This window comes from Dipodomys spectabilis, unplaced genomic scaffold (assembly GCF_019054845.1).
Source record: "Dipodomys spectabilis isolate Male_0828 unplaced genomic scaffold, ASM1905484v1 ptg000096l, whole genome shotgun sequence".
In the NCBI taxonomy this organism is placed as follows: domain Eukaryota; kingdom Metazoa; phylum Chordata; class Mammalia; order Rodentia; family Heteromyidae; genus Dipodomys; species Dipodomys spectabilis.
The window spans coordinates 17,834,566-17,855,519 of NW_024870773.1; the positions used below are offsets into that span (position 1 = coordinate 17,834,566).

Genomic DNA, 20,954 nt, shown 5'->3' on the forward strand with positions numbered 1-20,954 from the left:
CTCACTTCCACTTCTAAAAAAATTCCAACTTATTTTCAACAGGCATGTGGCCATATTCATGGAGGGTTTCAAAGAGGCAGGCTTTTCCTTGTCTGTACACGCTACTCTGCCTCCACAGGCCTGCTCTGTCAAGTCATGAGAAAGCAAACTTTCCTTTGCAAAGGGATGCTGGCATTCCAGCCCACTGGAGGAACGCTGCCTGGACTCCCTCCTTAACCACAGGCCAAGAGGACGACAATAGGGACAGAAACTTGGAAAGAGCAAATTATCTCCAATGCTTAATTTGCATAGTTCATAGCAAAAAGAATATTAATCTGATAGATTAACAGGCGCCTGTTAATCTTCTTATTTTTCCACATACTTTCTTCTGCTAGATAATAAATAATACAATAATAGGTGGAAAAAAGTTAAAAAAAAAAAACTTGGCCTTTAATGGTGTTTACAATAATGATGAAAATGGTAAATCACAACTATGCTCTACCGGGAACAGCCCCACTCTCCTCTTCCTCTTTAGAACCCAGACAGACAGGATTCATTGTATCACACACACAGCATAATGTGATGTTTTATTTTATTTTATTATTATTTTTTTATTTTGCCAGTCCTGGGGCTTGAACTCAGGGCCTGGGCACTGTCCCTGAGCATTTTTTGTTCCAGGCTAGCACTCTACCACTTGAGCCACAGGGCCACTTTTCTGGCTTTTTCTGTGTACATGGTACTAAGGAATCGAACCCAGGGCTTCATGCATGCTAGGTAAGCATTCTACCACTGAGTCACATTCTCAGCCAATAATGTGATGTTTTAATACATATGTACAAATGTACAATTGGGATATACACACAATGGAATATACAATTCAGCAATAAAGAATGAAATCCTAACTGGCACAGTGGCTCACACCTAGCTACTCAGGAGGCTGAGATCCAAAGAACAAAGCTAGTCCAAGCAAAAGAAAATCTGATAGATTCCAATTAACCAGCAAAATGCTAGACTAGAGGTACGGCTCAAGTGGTAGAGTACTAGCCTTAAGCAAGAGGGCAAGGCCTGAGTTCAAGTCCCAAGACCGGCATATGCACACATAAAAACATATATACAAACCAAAGAAATAAACAACAACAAAAAGACATCCACAACAACATGGCTGTATTTTTTTTCTTTCCAGCTGAGGCTATGGCTCAGTGGTAGAGAGCTTGCCTACTGCACATAAAGCTCTGGGTTCAATCCCTAGCACTCCTCCCTCTCTCCCTGCCAAAGAAAAGCAAAAGACAACTTTCAAGGGTACTCACCAATAAGCTTGTTTTCTTTGACAAAACATCGGAACTCAGCCCCAGGTATTAATTCACACCATTTCCGGAGAACAAGCTGTAAACAGAGAAAAAACTGTAATATAAACATCAAGAAAGTCTAATAAACAATTTCATTCTAAGACTGTATCTTAATGACTGCCATTCAAATTGGTTTCAACCACTGGGTGTTGGTGGCAAACACCTGTAATCCTAGCTATTAAGGAGGCTACAATCTAAAGCTCAAAGTTTGAAACCAGCCTGAACAGATAAATCCAAGACTTCTATTTCCCACTAACCAGCAAAAAGCCAGAAATGGAGGTGTGGCTTACATAGAATGCAGTCTTGAGCAGAAAAGGCCAAGCAAGAGCCCAAAGCCCACAATTGAAGTCCCAGTACATCACACACAAAAAAACAACAATGAAAAAAAATGACATGCAAAATATTTATGAAGAGCTAGGTGTGGTAGCCTATGCCTGTAATCTCAGCATTTGAGAAGCAGAAACCAGAGGGATTCTCCATACCAGACCCCATCTCAACAACTCTCTGGGAAACAAAAAGTTTATGGACTTTATGAAGGTATTTATAAAGAGAGTGTGCACTGTATATACACACACACTTCAAGAAAGGAAAGTTAAAAATCAAAGTGATCCACAGAAATAGAGGGACAAAGGGTAAACAAACGCAGCAATGGTACTCACTAGACACTGTCGAAAATGAACCATACAACTTGTAGGTGGGGATGGGAGGGAAAACTGGTACAGAAGGAGGGAAAAACTGGGAGAGAGCAAGGGAAGAGGAGCCATTATCCAAAAAGAAATGTACTTTGTCCCTGAGCTCCTTTTAGCTCAAGGCTAGCATTCTACCACTTGAGCCACAGCTCCACTTCCAGCTTTTTCTGTGATTAAATGGAGATAAGAGTCTCACAGGCTGTCCTACCCTGGCTTTGAACTGCAATCCTCAGTTCTCAGCCTCCCGAGTAGCTAGGATTACAGGCGTGAGCTACAGCTACACAGTCTTTTATATAACATTGTTTATAAGTACATAATGCATTGTATCTGTTGGTTCACTGACAAATCTGTTTTACTGATCTATCCAGGAAGCACCTGCTCTGCCTTCCTACTTTGTGCTGATGACACAAAAGGAAGTTTCTAATTTTGCCTCTCCCCAAAGCACTACCTTCTTGAGATACTCAAGCCCGTAATCCTAGCTACTCTGGAGGCTAAGATCTAAAGATTCAAAGCCAGCCTAGACAGGAAAGTCCATCAGACTCTTTTTTTTTTTTTATTGTGAAAATACTGTACAAGGGGGGACCAAGATGGCGACTGGGCAGTAGGGAAACGCCACAGCTCTCTCCAACCAAAAAGAGAGTTCGAGTTCCAACCTTTAATCTCCCCAAGAGACTGACAACAACAAAAAGACGAACACTCAGAGAAAAACCAGAGGTGGAAAATAACAAAAAAAGAAAGAGAGGAAAAGAAGAATTTCAGAACAGAGAAGAGCGAAGACCCCTCCCCCAACCTTTACTGGCCGCGCGGCAGTGCGCCAAGCCGCCGGCCAGCCGGCCCGGCGGGGGCTGCCGGAGCCCCAGAGACACAGAGGGCTGCTTGCAGATCACCAGGTACCGGATTGCAGAACAGCGGATCGCCAGGAACAGAGAAACCTACCAGCCGGGAGTCTCCACGAGGATCCCACCCCCACCCCTCACTCTCCACCGGAGCAGAGAGGCTCCATCCCGCCAAAGCCGCGACAAAGGGACCTGTCGGCAGAACACCCGCCCAATCGCGATCGCAACTACCCGGCGGGGGGCCGCCCAACCCAGCCCGAACCACCCCAACTGAACTCGGATTGCAACAACAACTGACGACCTACAGGGTGAGTACCCAACAGGGGACAGGGAATCCATCAAGGGAGACCAGAGCTGGAGGGAATCCCCAGACCCTGACCTAGACTCCCTACCCCAACACCCGGACCACAGGACCCACTAAAACTGGGAACTGTTCGAGAGCTCCACCAGCTGGTGGAGCACACTCTGCTGGCCAGGCCAGAGCAAGAGCGCCCCTGGAAGGGAGCTTAAATGCCCAAGCCAGGAACAGCGCCCCTGGGTCAAGACTACCAACAGTAGAAGAAATTTGAACTGTGTCCTCCAGGCTGCATAACCTAGGTGGTATACACATTAGCACAGGCCTAACGAGCGCGCTCCAGGCTGGGGCCGGAACCAGGCCCGGGGACCGGCGCCTGAACAAAGCAAAAAGGGTCAGAAGTGGGGCTGTGGCTCAAATGGTAGGGTGCCAGCCTTGAGCTGAAGAGCAGAGGGACAGCACCCAAACCTAGAGTTCAAGCCCACAACCAGCCCAAAACAAACAAGCAAAAACACATCAGGAGCCCATAGCAGACTCCAGTATTTGGGAGAGTGCATCCAGAACATCTGATCTTCCCAAGAGCACCCGCAGGAGCAAACACAAGCAGTCTAGGCTGCTCAACCCTTCCAAAGGCGGGAATTGCTACAGCAGAGAGCTGAGAATCCTAAGTAAGTCAGAATAGCAGCTGGAAATAGGCTCCCAACAAAATCCAGATCAGGCACAGACTCTCTCTACCAATACAGAATCAGCAACCAAACAAAGACAGACACACCAAAACAAGATTGAAGAGCAGTCTCCTGAACCCCCATGCGAAAATCACAGAGAAAAATCACAAGGTTTACCACTACCCAGGACAGCAAGCTCACCTCAAAAGCCAGCAGCCACGCAGGGGAGAGCCCCAGTGGGAGCAAAGCAGGAATGGAAGACAAAAACTACATCCAAGGGTTGCTGGAGGCAATGACTCAAGAAATAAAGCGAGAAATGGATCAGAAATTGAAAGAGCACAAGGATGAACTATCAAAAGATATACAGGATATCAAACAAAAGTTGGATGCAAAAATAGAAGCTGCATAAACCTCAGTAAGAAGTGAGATAAACGCCAAATTAGAGGTAATGCATACTGATCTCACCTCATTGAGAGGTGAGATCAGTACTCTGAGAACCAACATTGAATCCATAAAGGGATCCATTTCCACCATGCAAACCACAATAGAAGCCACAGTCAATAGAGTGAATGAAATGGAAGGTAGAGTGTCAGATACAGAAGACAGAATACACCAACTGGACCAAAAAGTGACAGATATGGAAAAATCACTCAAATTAAACCAAAGGGAAATTCAAGAGCAAGCAGATAATGCTAAAAAATTTAACCTTCGCATAATCGGAGTGGACGAAGGTGAGGAATTCCAGAGCAAGGGAATGCAACACCTATTTAACAAGATAGTCAATGAAAATTTTCCCCACCTCAAAAACAACCATCTTAACTACATCACAAAAGCTTATCGAACACCCAACAAGCAAGATCCCAGGAGAAACACTTCTAGGCACATAATAGTAACAATGATGGATCTGAATAATAAGGAAACAATCCTGCATGCAGCAAAAATGAAGAAGGAGCTATACTACAACGGGAAAAAAATTAGAATCACTGCAGATCTCTCCACACAAACAATGAATGCAAGAAAAGCCTGGGAAAGCACCATACGAGCCCTGAGAGCCAATAACTGCCAACCCAGACTGATATACCCGGCAAAGCTAGCATTCACATTCGATAGAGAACTGAAAACTTTTAATAGCAAAGAAAAACTAAATGAATACATAAACATTAAGCCAGCATTACAAAGAATTCTAAGAGGGGGGACACAACCTGAAGAAAGCAACCAGGAACTGGGACCTGCCCCAAACAGGCATTACTCAAAGTCTAACTGAGCAAGCACAGGAGGAAAGGAAAGAAGAAAAACTTAGGAAAACGGAATGGCAGGGACAACAATGCATCTCTCTATACTTTCTCTTAATATAAATGGGCTGAATTCGCCAATTAAAAGAAAACGAACTGAGGACTGGATCAGAAAACAAGACCCATCCATCTGTTGCCTTCAGGAGACCCACCTCTCAGCCAAACATACAAACAAACTCAGAGTGAAGGGGTGGAAAAGGATCTACCAATCAAATTCCCCCAATAAGAAAGCAGGTGTAGCTATCCTGATATCTGACAAAATAAACTTTTCATTAAAATCAGTACAGAAAGACAAGGACGGACACTACATATTAATAAAGGGAACAATCCAAGAGGAGGATATAACCATCATCAACTTATATGCCCCAAATATCGGTGCACCCAGATATGTTAAACAAATGCTCTCAAACTTACAGAATAAAATAGATCCCAATACGATAATCCTAGGAGACTTTAACACGCCACTCTCACCAAAGGACAGGTCTACCAACCAGAGGATTGGCAAAGAAGCTACCGAATTAAGTGAGGCCATACTTCAAGCGGAATTAACTGACATCTACCGAGTATTTCACCCTAAAACAACACAGTACACATTCTTCTCAGCAGCTCATGGAACTTTCTCCAAAATAGACCATATCATAGTTCATTCAAGGAACTTAAGCAAATACAAAGGGATCGACATAATCCCCTGTATCCTATCTGACCACAGTGGAATCAAGCTAGCTCTCAATAACAAAGCATACCGCAGAAATTTCTCTAATACATGGAAATTGAACAGCACACTCCTTAACAAGGCCTGGGTAACAGAAGAGATCAGAGAAGAAATAAAGCATTTCCTACAACTCAATGAAAATGAAAACACCTCACAAAGAAACTTGTGGGACACAGCAAAAGCAGTCCTGAGGGGCAAATTTATTGCCCTCAGTGCCCACATCAAGAGAATGGAGACAGACCAAGTAAATAATCTCATGTTGCAACTAAAACAGCTAGAAAAACAAGAAAAAATGGGACCTAAAGCTACTAGACGAAGCCAGATAACCAAATTGAGAGCAGAGATTAACCAATTAGAAAATCAGAAAACCATAACCAAAATAAACCAAACAAAAAGCTGGTTCTTTGAAAAAATAAACAAAATTGATGGCCCGTTGGCAAGATTAATTAAAAAAAGAAGAGAGGAAACCCATATTAATAGGATTAGGGATGCCACGGGAAACATCACAACACGTACCCAAGATATCCAAACAATTCTAACAGACTACTTTCAAAAGCTATACTCTCTAAAGGAAGAAAATCTGGCGGAAATGGATGCATTTTTAGAGAAATACAAGTTACCCAAACTGAGCAAAGAAGAAGTTAACCAATTAAATAAGCCAATATCCTATAATGAGATACAGGAAGCTATCAAAAGTCTTCCAACAAAAAAAAGCCCAGGACCAGATGGATTCACAGCAGAATTCTATAAGACCTTTAAAGAAGAACTAATACCCATACTCCTCAAGCTCTTCAGAGAAACAGAGAAGGAGGGAGCTATCCCAAACTCATTCTACGAAGCCAATATCACACTCATCCCCAAACCAGGCAAAGACCCAACCAAAAAGGAGAATTACAGGCCAATCTCCTTGATGAACACAGATGCAAAGATCCTTAACAAGATTCTAGCTAACAGAATCCAGAAACACATAAAAAAAATAATACACTATGATCAGGTAGGCTTCATCCCAGAGACACAGGGATGGTTTAACATACGTAAGTCAATAAATGTAATCCAGCATATCAACAGAGCCAAGGTCAAGAATCACATGATTATCGCCACAGATGCAGAAAAGGCCTTTGATAAAATTCAACATTCATTCATGCTAAAAGCTCTGGAGAAAATAGGAATAGAAGGAACATTTCTAAAAACAATAAAAGCCATTTATGACAGACCAATAGCCAATATTATACTTAATGGGGAAAAGCTACAACCAATCCTCCTAAAATCAGGAACAAGGCAAGGATGTCCACTGTCTCCACTCCTCTTCAACATAGTCCTAGAACCCTTAGCCAGGGCAATAAGGCAAGAAAAAGACATTAAAGGGATCTGCATAGGGAAAGAAGAAGTGAAACTATCCCTTTTTGCAGACGACATGATACTATACCTCCACGATCCCAAAAACTCCATCCCCAAACTTTTAGAAATCATAAGTCACTTCGGCAAAATAGCAGGATACAAAATAAACCCACAAAAATCAGTTGCCTTCCTATACACTGATAACGCACAGGAAGAGAGGGAAATAAAGGGAGCAACCCCATTCACAATAACCTCCCAAAAAATAAAATATTTAGGAATTAACCTAACCAAAGATGTAAAAGAACTATTTAATGAGAACTATAAAAAGTTAAAGAAAGAAATTGCAGAAGACACTAGGAAATGGAAAGACCTCCCATGCTCCTGGATAGGCCGACTTAATATAGTAAAGATGGTGATACTTCCAAAACTAATATACAAATTCAATGCAATTCCTATTAAAATCCCAATGACGTACATCACTGAAATACAGAAAACAGTCCAAAAATTTATATGGAACAACAAAAGACCTAGAATAGCCAAAACAATTCTAGGGGATAAAGACAATATGGGAGGGCTATCCATGCCGAACTTCAAACTCTACTACAGAGCTATAATCACAAAGACAGCATGGTACTGGCACAAAAACAGACCCGAAGACCAATGGAACAGAATAGAAGATCCAGATATAAATCCACAGGCCTACAGCCAGCTGATATTCGACAAAGGAGCCAAAGACATACAATGGAAGAAACACAGCCTCTTCAACCGCTGGTGCTGGGAAAACTGGGCAGCCACATGCAGAAAACTAAAAGTGGACCCCAGCCTATCACCATGCACCAACATCAACTCAAAATGGATTAAAGACCTTAACATTAAACCTGAATCTCTGAAACTACTGCAGGACAGAGTAGGAGAGACACTTGAACTAATAGGCACAGGAAGGAACTTCCTGAACAGAGTCCCAGGGTCACAACAAGTTGGAGAGAGACTCGACAAATGGGACTACCTTAAAATAAAAAGCTTCTGCACAGCTAAATCTATCGCAACTAAGCTAGAAAGACAACCAACTAATTGGGAAAAAATATTTACCAGCAATATATCAGACAAGGGGTTAACATCCTGTATATACAGGGAACTCAAGAAACTAATCCCTCCCAAACCTAACAAACCAATTACTAAATGGGCAAGGGAACTAAAGAGGGACTTCTCAAATGAAGAAATAAAAATGGCAAAGAAACACATGAGGAAATGTTCATCATCCCTGGTGGTGAAGGAAATGCAAATAAAGACAACCCTGAGATACCACCTTACCCCAGTCAGAATGTCCCACATGCACAAATCAGCCAACGACAAATGCTGGAGGGGATGTGGAGAAAGAGGAACCCTATTACACTGCTGGTGGGAATGTACACTTATACAACCACTTTGGAAAGCAGTCTGGAGGGTCCTTAGAAAGCTAAAGATTGACCTCCCTTACCACCCAGTCATACCACTTCTAGGCATCTACCCTGAACAACAGGAACCAATATACAAGGACACGTGCACCTCCATGTTTATTGCAGCACTGTTCGCAATAGCTAGGATATGGAAACAACCTAGGTGCCCCACCACAGATGAATGGATCCAAAAATTGTGCTACCTATACACAATGGAATATTATGCAGCCATTAGAAATGACAAAATAATGGCATTTGCAGGGAAATGGATGGAGCTAGAAGGAATCATGTTGAGCGAGGTAAGCCAAGAACGAAGAGACAAACGGTACATGGTCTCCCTCATAAGTGGATGCTAAATCCAAAAGGTTAGGTGATACGACAAAACTAACAGAGAAACAAAGAACTCCCGCTCATCTGGTTGAACCACTACTAAATATCCCCATGCTGCTGATCACAAATATGGTATATAACATGTGAACACTGTTATATATTACAGACTGTGGTAGACAATTTGCTCCAGGGAAGTTAGAATGAACTTGTGACTTTGAAATTATGTAATCATTTAATCACAATCAAAAAAAAAAAAAAAAAAGAACCTCAGGGAAGGGAGGGAGGGAGGGGATGGTAGGGGGAAAACAATGGAGGGGGTAACAATGTTCAAGAGGAAGTGTACTCATAACCTCACTCATGTAACTGTAACCCTCTGTATAGTAGCTTTACAATAAAAAAAAAAAAAAAAAGAAAATACTGTACAGAGGGGTTACAATTACATGGGCAAGATAATGAGTACATTTCTTATCAAGCATTGTAGCCTCCTCCTTTGTTTCCCCTTCCCATCCCACCCTTCCCCCACCTCCTCCCACCCCAACCCTCCTCCCCCACCCTACCAAAGTTGTAAAGTTCGTTTTCAACTTAACAATTTCTACATCTCATTGTTGCAATGGGTCCACCTGTATCCCTATTTAAACGATTTGTTTTTTCCCTTCCCCTCCACAAATTATAACAACATCAAATACAGTGAAAGCAGGGGTTATACCGTGGGAGAGGGACATACAAAGCAACAAAAAAATAATCTTATAAATGTGTTAGAAACAATCACATGAAAGAAAAAAACCATTTGAATACATAGCTTAGGGTTTATTTTCTAGAGCTGTGGCTTAAGTGGTAGAGTGTTGGCCTTGAGCAAAAAAACCTAGGGACAGAGTCTAGACGCTGAGTTTAAGCCTCAGTACTGGAGCAAAAAGAAAACAAACAAACAAACAAAAAAAACAACCAACAGATCTGATCACAAGTGACTTGCTCTTTATTTGCTCTTTGCTCTTCCATATCATCATCATGGTAGTCCACAGGATTTAAAATCTGACTTAAAGAGCTGGAAAGTGATATTCTTCAGGTAAATAAATGGAAAAAGTTGCAAGCAGAATCCTACGGGTATCTGTGTATATTTTTAAAAATCTATCCTTTGGATGTGAACTTCTAAGTTCACTTATGAAAAGGCAGACAGGAAGTTAGACAGGAGTGCTGCTTGCCTGAAGAGGGACAGAGGGAGTGAGCAGACCCTAGAGTGCTGTGCTACTGTCCATGTGTTGCAACTGCTTGCTTATTTGTTGGTAAATCAAAATAACTATAGCTGTTTACACACATGCACCCACACCCAAGTACTAGCTTTTGGTCGGTCTTAACTTTTCACTAGCTTACTTTAGTTTTACAGAGGGAGCTGTTACATTTCCATATGTTTATAATATATTCCAATCAATCTCACCCTCCTCTACCACACTCTCTTTTCCCCTTTGTTTTATTGTGTTGTGTTCTGAGACAAGATCTTTCCAGGTAACCCACAACTCACTACGTAGTTCAGACTGACCTACAACTTAAGATCCTCCTTCCTCAGCCTTGGAGCTAAACTAACTTTTTTGTTGTTGCTTTGGTTGTGCTGGGGATCACTTAGTATGTATTGCATAGCGTATATAAATTGCATATAAATATAAATTGCATATAAATATAAATTGCATATAATAAGGGATTGCATCCTGACCTTTTTCTTTTTTTTTTGGGGGGGGGGGGGGGTCTGGTCGTGGGGCCTGAACTCTGGGCCTGAGCGCTGTCCCTCAGCTCTTCAGCTCAAGGCTAGCACTCTACCACTTGAGCCACAGTGCCACTTCCAGCTTTTTCTGAATAGTTTATTAGAGCTATAAGAATCTCACGGACTTTTCTAGCCCTGGCTGGCTTCGAACTGCAATCCTTTAGATCTCAACCTTCTGAGTAGCTGGGATTATAGGTGTGAGCCCAGGGGGTTGCATCGTGAAACTTCCACACATAATTTACCCTACCCTCTCCAGTATTTTTTCTCATTTACTCTTCTCCCTGCCTATAATAAATTTCTTAAATTAAAAATTCAAAGGTTCCCAGAGAAATGAATACAAAAACCACCACTTCTTTTTCTTAGGAGTATATAGCAATTTTTAGCTGGGTATGGTGGTGAACACCTATAATTCCAGCACTGAAGCAGGAGGATCACGAGTTTGAGGTCAGACTACACCACACAGGAAGTCCTTATCTCAAAACACCAGGGGCTAGAAAGGTAGCACATTGGCAGAGCACCTGCCTTGCATGCAGAGTCCTGATTTCAAGCTCAAGCACTGGAGGAAAAAAAAAAAGTAGCAAATGTTTTCTTCAACTAGGATGATCAATGTCAGGTAAGAGGAAAATGTTGCTTACCTCATATTCCATACAAGGATCTGGAGAATCATCAGTACAGTGAATAAATCTTTGGAAAGAAAAAAGGGAAACGTGGGTTGTTCTTTCAGTAATCTGCTTAGGCATTTATATTACTTACATTTAACCCAAGAGTCAAGTATTTAGAAACAGGAGACTAATTCAAGTTCAATGAATACTTGCTAAGCATTATTTGATGCCTACATACCCTAAGATGTTATCTTATTTAAGCCTCAAATACAACATAATGAATGCTTATATAATCAGTTACCAGCATGGTCTCCATTTTTCTGTCAAAAGACAAAGAAACTAAGAGCCAAAACCAGTCCAAATTTAGCACCAAGCCAAGAGGAAAAGAGCAGCTTCTAACCTCCAAATCCCCCATAAAGGCTGGTTGCACTGAGTGTGAGTCTCATGGCATTCTTACAGCTGAGCCAGCCAGCAGTGACTCTGCCATCTAAGGACACAGTCCATTTCGTTCTTCTCCACTTGCCATATAAAAACGTATGACAGCCAGGCGCTGGTGGCTCACGTCTGTAATCCTAGCTACTCAGGAGGCTGAGATCTAAAGATCACAGTTCAAAGCCAGCCTGGGCAGGAAAGTCTGTGAGACTCTTAACTCCAATAAACCACCAGAAAACCAGAAGTAGCGCTGAGACTCAAGTGGTAGAGTACTTGCCTTGAGCTAAAGAGCTGAGGGACAGCGCCTAAGCCCAGAGTTCAATACCCATGACCAACAAAAATAAAAAAAATGTATGACAGCTGGGCACCTGGACGCCAGTGGCTCACACCTGTAATCCTAGCTACTTAGGAGGCTGAGATCTAAGGATCACAATTCAGAGCCAGCCCAGGCAAGAAAGTCCATGAGACTCTTATCTCCAATAAACCACTAGAAAACTAGAAGTGGCGCTTTGGCTCAAGTGGTAGAGCGCTAGCCTTGAGCTAAAGAGCTCAGGGACCGCGCCCAGGCCCAGAGTTCAAGCCATACAACCAGCAACAACAACAAAGTAGTATGACAGAACCGTCCAGTCCTCCACTGAGTTTCCTTAACTGGGTGAAGTATCTAGAATGCTAACATGACTTTGACGTCTTTGTCCTTTGAAAGGTTACTCTGATGCAGAGAGCTAACAAGTACACATGTACTCAAAACACTGGCAAAATAAAATGAAACACTCTAAGGAAGAACTGATTGGCTGAGTGTCATGGGAGAGGGGAGGCAGTAGTGAAAAAGGGAAATGGGTTAAGTCAGGGAAGGGAGTGAGAAATGTCCCACAGCACTCAAAGTACTGCATGAGCTCAGTACTCACAGGGTGTCCAGCGCAAGGGGGATCTACAAATATGGGGTGGAAACTTAGAACAAGGAGTGTCCAGATCAGGAAGGGTCTTCTTTGCCCCTAGGGACAAAGGGGAATTATAAAACATCTCTGGTTACACTAGGGAGATCTTTACATTCATGCATAATGTCCCTATGACTTAATAATCTGGGGGAAAATTGCCAACATGACACTGAGATGCTACTGACAAGGCTTGCTGAGACAGTCTCAATGAACAATGAGGGGATCACTCAGAAAACTGAGGCCAGAGGATGGAAAGTTCAAGGCAGACTAAGCTGCACAGTGACTTCCAGGCTAGCCTGGAACAAACCAAAAAAAAAAAATTAGAAATCAATATAAGATGACTAAAATGAAAGGAGGATAAAAAGGCCAATCTCTTGCTTCAAATCAAACTAATTTAAAGGGGTGCTACTCAGAGAAGGTATGATTTAAAACTAGAAAACTAGCTCTTATTTAAGATTTTTAAAATAAAAATTAATCTCATAAGATTGAGGTCATAAACTGTCAAGTTAACAAAAATGATCATATTTATCTTTAGAAAATCCATTCTTCCTCCTCTGATCATGCCAGGATCAGAAGAAAGCATTAATGATTTCTCTAGAGCTCTTCATGACCAATTCTGTTTGGAGATAGGCCTCTATAGAGATAATACGGCACTCTGCATTAGATGATGTACATAAAGGAGAGAAGGAAAATGCTTGAGGAATGTGAACTATGGATGAGAGGTTAAAACGAATCAGAAGTTGAGAATCCCTCATCTGAGAATCTAAAAGTCTAATATGCTCCCAAATCTGGAAAGTTTTGAAAACCAACACAACACAAATGTGACAGGTCATAGTCAAAGTACAGGTAGAATAAAACTCTTAAACAAAAGTACCTTCTGTTTAAGTACATATACTGTAACTTTTCTGGAGGATCTTGGCTGCTTCCACAGTAAATGCTAGGTAAGACTGAGTGATTCTTAAATTACTACTGCAACCAAACTCACAGACAGCTAGTCAGGCTTTTCCTTCTCCTCTGCCTTTGCATTCACACCGACTCTCAGAGTATGCCACGGCCTCTAGAACACACGTTTCAAAACAAGAGCAGGGCCAGAGTGACCTGGATCGATATTTCACAACAGAGCAGACAGAGTCCAGTTCAGAGTGCCCAGACATATTTATTTTGGAAGGGGAGACTATTTTGGAAGCCCTAGTTCTAAAGCTGGGAAAGTGGCAGGAGGTGTGTGGGCAGCTCTGGGCCTCTGCAGGGGTCTTCTTACTCTCCCTTCTTTTCACAGTTCAGTGTATGTTTTATTTCAACAGATTCCCTAGACTTAAACCCCAATTGATCCCCTAGTTTAACAGCCTACATTTTTTAATTAGTAAAAAATGCTAATGACTTTGAGTTTTTTTTTACAAAGACTAATCCTTGAAACATATTTCCTGAGTCCTTTTAAAATTTTTAAAGGAAAACTGTACTACAATAAAAAAAAAAGTATCTGGGCTGGGCATGTGGCTTAGCAGTAGAGTGCTTGCCTAGCATGCATGAAGCCCTGGGTTCAATTCCACAACACCACATACACAGAAAAAGCCAGAAGTGGTGCTGTGGCTCAAGTGGTAGAGTGCTAGCCTTGAGCAAAAAGTTCAGGGACAGTGCCATGCCCTCAGTTCAAGCCCCAGAACTGGCAAAAATAAAATCCATGCTAATCACTAGTGACTCCTGCTTATAATCCTAGCTACTCAGGAAGCTGAGATCTGAGGATCATGGTTCAAGGCCAACCTAGACAGGGAAGTCCAGGAAACTCTTATCTCCAATCAGCCACCAGAAAACTGGAAGCAGAGCTGTAAAGTGGTAGAGTGCTAGCCTTGAGCACAAAAGCTCAGGAATAGCATTCTAGCCCCATGACCAACTGGAAAAAAAAGTCCATACAATATTATGAGGGACAAAATATTGTGGGGTAACAGAATTATTCTTAACAGAAAAAAACTGTTTATGACACACTTTTTGTAGGGTAGGAGGTAGGATCAAACCCAGGGCCTTATGCAAACAAAGCAAGAACTCTACTCTTGAGCTATGTTCCCAGGACTATGGCCAATTCAAATTTAATTTTTTTGGGGGGGAGGGTCATTCATAGGGCTTGAACTTGGGGCCTGTGCATTGTCCCTGAGCTCTTTTGCTCAAGGCTAGCACTCTACCACTTTAAGCCACAGCATCACTTCTGCTTTTCTGGTAAGTAATTGGAGATTAGAGTCCTCTGGACTTTTCTGCTTTGAAATGCAATAGTCAAATCTCAGCCTCTTGAGTAGCTAGGATTACAGGAGGAGCCACCAGTGCCCAGCTCAAATTTACTTTAAAACTTAAGATTTTAGCTTCTAATCACCCGGTAATTTATTACTATGATAAAACTGAACTGCCTATATATATTTTTTTAATTCTTTAATTTTTTTTTTTGGTCCGGTCGTGGGGCCTGAACTCCACCTAGGAGCTATCCCTCAGCTCTTCAGCTCAAAGCTAGAGCTCTACCACTTGAGCCACAGGACCACTTCCAGCTTTTTTTCTTTTTGCTTATGTGGTGCTGAGGAATCGAACCCAGGGCCTCATGCATGCAAGGCAAGCGCTTGGCCACTGAGCCACCTTCCCAGCCCCTGCCTATATTTTCTCAATTTAAATATGTCAAAAGTACAGAAGAGAAACAGGAAGAATGACAAAGGAATTAGAACAAACAAAATAATCTGACCTTATCTTGATGGTCAATTTAGTAATAGAACTACTACCATTTTAATTTTTGAAATGTGATTTTAAGTGGGTGCTATATTATAAACTTGATAATAAAGATAATTTTATGAATGTATTATTCTAAAAAAAAAAAGTGAGACAAGTTAAAGTTCTATATTCACTTGCTTTAAGAAACAAAACAAAGCAAAACAAAAAACACCACAGTAAGACCTAAAGAAGCAATTCTAAGACACAGGTCTTCATTATCTATTTTTTTAATTCATTTTTATAAATATTGATCTCAGTCCTTGGGTAATCCTCACCTTGCCACTTAAAAATGAGAAAATATTCTAGTACACTTGCAGTTTGCCATTCTGTCAGATAATCTTTAATGCTCACAGGTTTTAGAAGAACATATGTGGTCTAGGAGATTACTGTGCAAGGCTTTTCCTGATTAAGATGATTACCCAGATGGTCAATACCCCTCCTGAAGGGAGAGAACAGTGCTGAGCCATCTTGCAAAGTCCAAACACAAACGTCAACATTTGAGTGGCTTAGCTGAGTTACAGCAAACAATAATTTAGATTTCTTTTACATTCATTTCACCTACACTCTGAGAAAGTAAGTTTAAAAAAAATCTCACTTCTAAAATTTTATCCTGGGTCCACATTAGTTTAGAAGATTTTTGTCAAGTGAAATTTTCAAGATGGTATCAACAAAGTACTTTTAAACCAAAGTCACAAATTTATATTCTAGGTCAAAAAGAAGCCTCTATACTGAATTCTAAACAAAATTATAGTTCCTCTATAAGCCATAAATCCCTTGAAATAATACGTTGCTAAATGTTAAATGTTACATAATCTACAATGTGAAGAATTCTCAGATAAAACAGTGACAATTTAATTTTGAAGAAAACAAAATATATTTATGAAATTATGCCTACCTATTTTTAACATGCTATGAAATTATGGAGAACGACATTCTAGGTCCACATTTTTAAAAATGAAAAGAGCTGCTGTGGCTCACACCTGTATTCCTAGCCACTTGGGAGGCTGAGAGTGGGAGGATTGTGGTTCAAGGCCAAGAGCAGAAAGCCTCTTGAGACTCCTTTTCAATCCAAGCTGGTGCAGTGGTGTGTACCGTTATATCCCAAGCTGTGAAGGAGACTGAGATTGGGAGGATCACAGTGCCATGCCAGCCTGGACAAAGGAGTATGCAATACCCCATCCCATGGAGAAAAGCTGGATGTGGTGGTGCATGCGTGTGATCTCAGCAAGGATGGCAAGCCTAAAGTGTGCAGACTGCGACACCTTATCTTAAAAAAATAATCACTGCAAAATGAGGCTGGAGGCATGGCTCAGTGGTAATGTGCCAGCCTTGCAAGGCCTTCAGTTCAAATCCCTAGCACTAAGTAAGAAAAAAATAAAAAATAAAAAAGATTCTAGCTGAAAACGGAAAGAAATACATGTAAAAACAGAACTAATGACATATAGAAAGGTTACTTTTTTCTTTTATTTCTATCCAAGCTCCTTCCTAAGTCATTCCCTCAACTTTTACCAGGTTGGATTTCCCGCCAGCCAAATGCTCTTACTATAGATGGGCAAATGTCTTAAAGAGTAAACAAATGCAGCAAGAGTGCTCACTGGACATTACGCTGAAAACAAACTATACAACTTGTGGGTAGGACCAGGAGGGAAAAACTGGGAGAGAGCAAGGGAAGGGGTGCCATTGTCCAAAAAGAAATGCACTCTTTACCTGACTTAAATAACTGTAGGTGGGCTGGGAAGGTGGCTCAGTGGTAGAGCGCTTGCCTTACATGCATGAAGCCCTGGGTTCGATTCCTCAGCACCACATAAGCAAAAAAAGAAAAAAGCTGGAAGTGGCACTGTGGCTCAAGTGGTAGAGTGCTAGCCTTGAGCTGAAGAGCTGAGGGACAGCACCCGGGCCCAGAGTTCAGGCCCCATGACCAGACCCCCCCCCCCAAAAAAAATAATAATAACTGTAGCCCTTTGTATATCAGCTCTATAATAACAATAAAGAAATTTTAAAAAACACACAACAAAGAACAGGCTTCCTCTCTGTGCACTTCCTAATTGGCCAACACATGGTTTCCACCCCACTGGTCCAAATCCTCACAGCCTGGGCACAGTCCGTGGTGAGGATACGTGTTTGGGACTATGGGGATGGGGAGCTCGGACAATCAGAGAACCAGGGGTGTAGACAAGGAGGATGTGTCCTCTGAAATAAGGAAATAGGAAAAAATGGATGAGAAAGAATCCTTGCAGATGCTATGATTAAGAGGTATAAATTGCAAGACAAGGCTGGATGGAGGTAGAAACCAGAGGCTAGCTTAGCAGAAAGCATACAGGCTGAGGCTGAGTCCTATCTGCTGAGTCTTGTCTGCTGGAACAAGGGGGTGGATGCTAGCACTGGGTATGTGACTTGCAGTATTTTTCACTTGTACAGTAAGCCTGTCTGTAATTCGGGCCAATAAGGTAGGGGCAGGGAAGAGAATCACCGCATTAGTACACCCAGAGGCTAATCCGTGAATTCACTCTGACAACTCAGGGACTATCCACATCCACTGATTGAGATTACATTTCCATCATTTCAAAAGAAATGGGAAAACTACATCGCTAAAGCTTTACAAGTAACAGAAATAAAGTTATTCAAGTTCTAAAATGACCAACTGCCCTAGATATTATTATGTATTTACTAGGAGAAAATCTACACTAGTTGACTTGTGAACTAGTGAACCTTTTAAGAAAAGGTGGAAAGTTAGCCAGGTGCTGGTGGCTCATACCTGTAATCCTGGCTACTTAGGAAACTGAGATCTGATGATTATGGTTTCCCAGATATGAAAGCTCATGAAATTCTGATCTCCAATTAGCCACTAAAAAGCCAGAAGTGGAGCTGTGGTAGAACAAAAGCCTTGAGCAAAAAAGCTCAAGGAAGTGCCTAGGCCCTGAGTTCAAGCTTAAAAAAAAAAAAAAGTTGGAAAGTTAAGGGACAGACATAGACAGAGAGAGAGAGAAAAAAAAAAAAATATGAGAAAGAAAAAGGAAACAAGAGAAAAGGTATAAGATGACTGGGCCCGGTGGCATGTGCCTATAGTCACGGCCACTCAGAAGGTCCAGGTCCTGCCTGGACCCAGGAGTTTGGGTCAAGCCTGGGTGACATACTGAGACTTATCTCTTCCACAAAACAAATAAACAAAACAATTTTGGAAGGTTATAACATTGTGCCTCACACGAACAAAATCCTAATTGTAGAGGAAAAAAATTCATATGTGGAAAAAAAAGAAATGTTCTGAACCAGGGAAAGCTTAAGCACCAAAGTTTTGGTATTCTAACTCTTCTTGCTGTTCAGGAAATCAAGGATGCGCAAAGATGTCTCTATATACTAATTGGTTCTCATTCTACAGAAGGCCTGCATGCAACTGAAGGCAAGTATGTTTGTATTATACCTCAGCACTGTATAGCTATTTGAGCTAGGATATATAGCTATTTGAGCTCATGGGTGCCTATCCATTCTTCTTCTTCCTCTTCCTCTTCCTCCTCTGCTTCTTCCTCCTCTTGCTCCTCCTCCTCCTCCTCCTCTTCCTCTTCCTCTTCTTCTTCTTCTTTTTTGGTGCCTGTCCTGGGGCTTGAACTCCAGGCTTAGGTGCTTTCTCTGAAGCCTTTGTGTTCAAAGCTAAGAGCTATACCACTTGAGCCACAACTCCACTTCTGGCCTTTTGGGTAGTTAATTATAGTAAGAGCATCACAGGCTTTAACTGCCTGGGCTGGCTTTGAACTGTAATCTTCAGATCTCAATCTCCTGAGTAGCTAGGATTACAGGTGTGAGCTACCATACCTTTTTTTTTAAGAATTTATTTGTGGATCCTGGGGCTTGACACTGGGTTTGGGCTCTGTACATGTGCTTAAGGTTAGTGTTCTACCAGTTGAGCCATAGCTCCCACTTTCAGCTTTTTTAGTGGTTAACAGGAGATAAGAGTCTCATGGACTTTCTTGACCAGACTGGCTTGGAACCATGATCCTCAGATCTCACCCTCCTGAGTAGCCAGGATTTTAGGCATGAGCACCAAACATCTGGCTGGCTTGCCATTCTTGTTTAGCAGTTGTTCCCCATGTGGTTTCTCTATGATAAACATGTTGGTTTTATAAGAAAAACATGCTAAAATATTTAATGTGCAAATATATAAAAAGTCCTTGATATTTGGGAGATAACCATTGTACAGATTTTATTGTAAGCTTTACTAGGTTGTTTGGGAAACAAGAAATCATTTTATAGTATGGGACTCTTGTTTATAATACCACCAGAACTAATAGAGTTTTACCATGAGAAAAAATGTACAACAGCACTGGAATTTCTGGCATAGAGGAAAAAGACATACGTACGGTTGCGTAAAGTCTCGAGTGATGAAATCAGAGCTCTTGAAAAGTAGAAAGATGTCACTGAGGGTTCTGCACTTCAGGGAGCTGTTCATTGCTATCCAGTAGGCATCCTAAACAAGAAAGTGTAAGATAGCTACTGAGTGGCGCATGTCCCCTGTTATGAATGACTCAAAATGTTACCACTTCAAGGACTAGAAGAGAAATACTACTGTCAAATGACCCTCGTCCACAGGAGAAGCATGCCCACTGCCTGGCTGATGACCACCACATGCTGACACTCAGTCACACACTGAGGCGCATTGTGGTCCTCCTGCCTCAACCAGGACCCAGTCGCCTTCCAATGTTTCTCTGACTGATGAAGGAAGACGGGGAGAATGAGATATCAAATTCCCTGAAGCTAAAAGATGATGGCAGTAGAGCAACCTCCCCATGACTCTCCAAGAACAAAAGCAGTCACTGTCTCTGTCCTGTTTTGGGAGAAGGGCAGCCAAACTCCTTAATTTGGGTGGTCAGGGGGGGGTTAAGACCCATGTCTAGCAAATCTGGGAGGGAAATGGTGAGATACTTTAATCATCACAACTTCAAACAGTGAAGTTTTTGGACGTAGGAGCAAAACAAGAAAGAATAGCAGCCATAATGCTTCAAGAAATTAATAAATAATACATGGAATGAACTTCAGAATCCTGTCACAGTCAGCAACACAAGAGGTGGAGACTGTCTTATGGCAGAACAAATACTATTTCACACACCCACAAAGTCTAAAGGAAAGGCAACAGGAAATACGCAGGTGGGCCTACCCTCGGGGCACTCCAGTTGAGCTTAGGAAAGACACTGCCTCCCAACAAGTTGATGGCTTCCTGGACTTTCGTGGTGAACTCAGGAAATTCGGGGGCCTGCAGGGAAAGAAGAAATCATGGAACGAGTCAACACCATTCACAGTAAACATGAAAAATAGAATGCACATCTCAGAACATTAAGTACTATTTAAATGTCTGCACTCAAGAGTCAGTAATAAAATAATGTGTAGCAGAAAGGGAACATAAAATGACATTCTACAAAACAATTGAAGCCCCACAAATGTAGTCAGGCAAATGTCACCACACAGCTGGGATGTGAGGATAGAATGAATGGTTCTTTCTGTGCAATGACATAAATCCGGTGTTCATGGAGTGAAAGGAGACAGAGTAACAATTGTGCGTGTATTGCAGGTCTCAGGAACAACA

General features: G+C 41.7%; 1 protein-coding gene across 1 annotated transcript in view; it reads right to left on the reverse strand.

Moving 5' to 3' along the window:
- The window catches only part of Cdc123 (cell division cycle 123), a 43,279-nt gene that overhangs the window by 12,403 nt on the left and 9,922 nt on the right, over positions 1 to 20,954 (reverse strand). Inside the window, exons 5-8 of the mRNA XM_042686042.1 lie at positions 20,529 to 20,624; positions 19,735 to 19,841; positions 11,307 to 11,355; positions 1,287 to 1,362 (exon numbers count right to left, since the gene is read on the reverse strand). Coding sequence (XP_042541976.1) covers positions 1,287 to 1,362; positions 11,307 to 11,355; positions 19,735 to 19,841; positions 20,529 to 20,624 — 328 coding nt within the window. The remainder of the gene's footprint in view (positions 1 to 1,286; positions 1,363 to 11,306; positions 11,356 to 19,734; positions 19,842 to 20,528; positions 20,625 to 20,954) is intronic.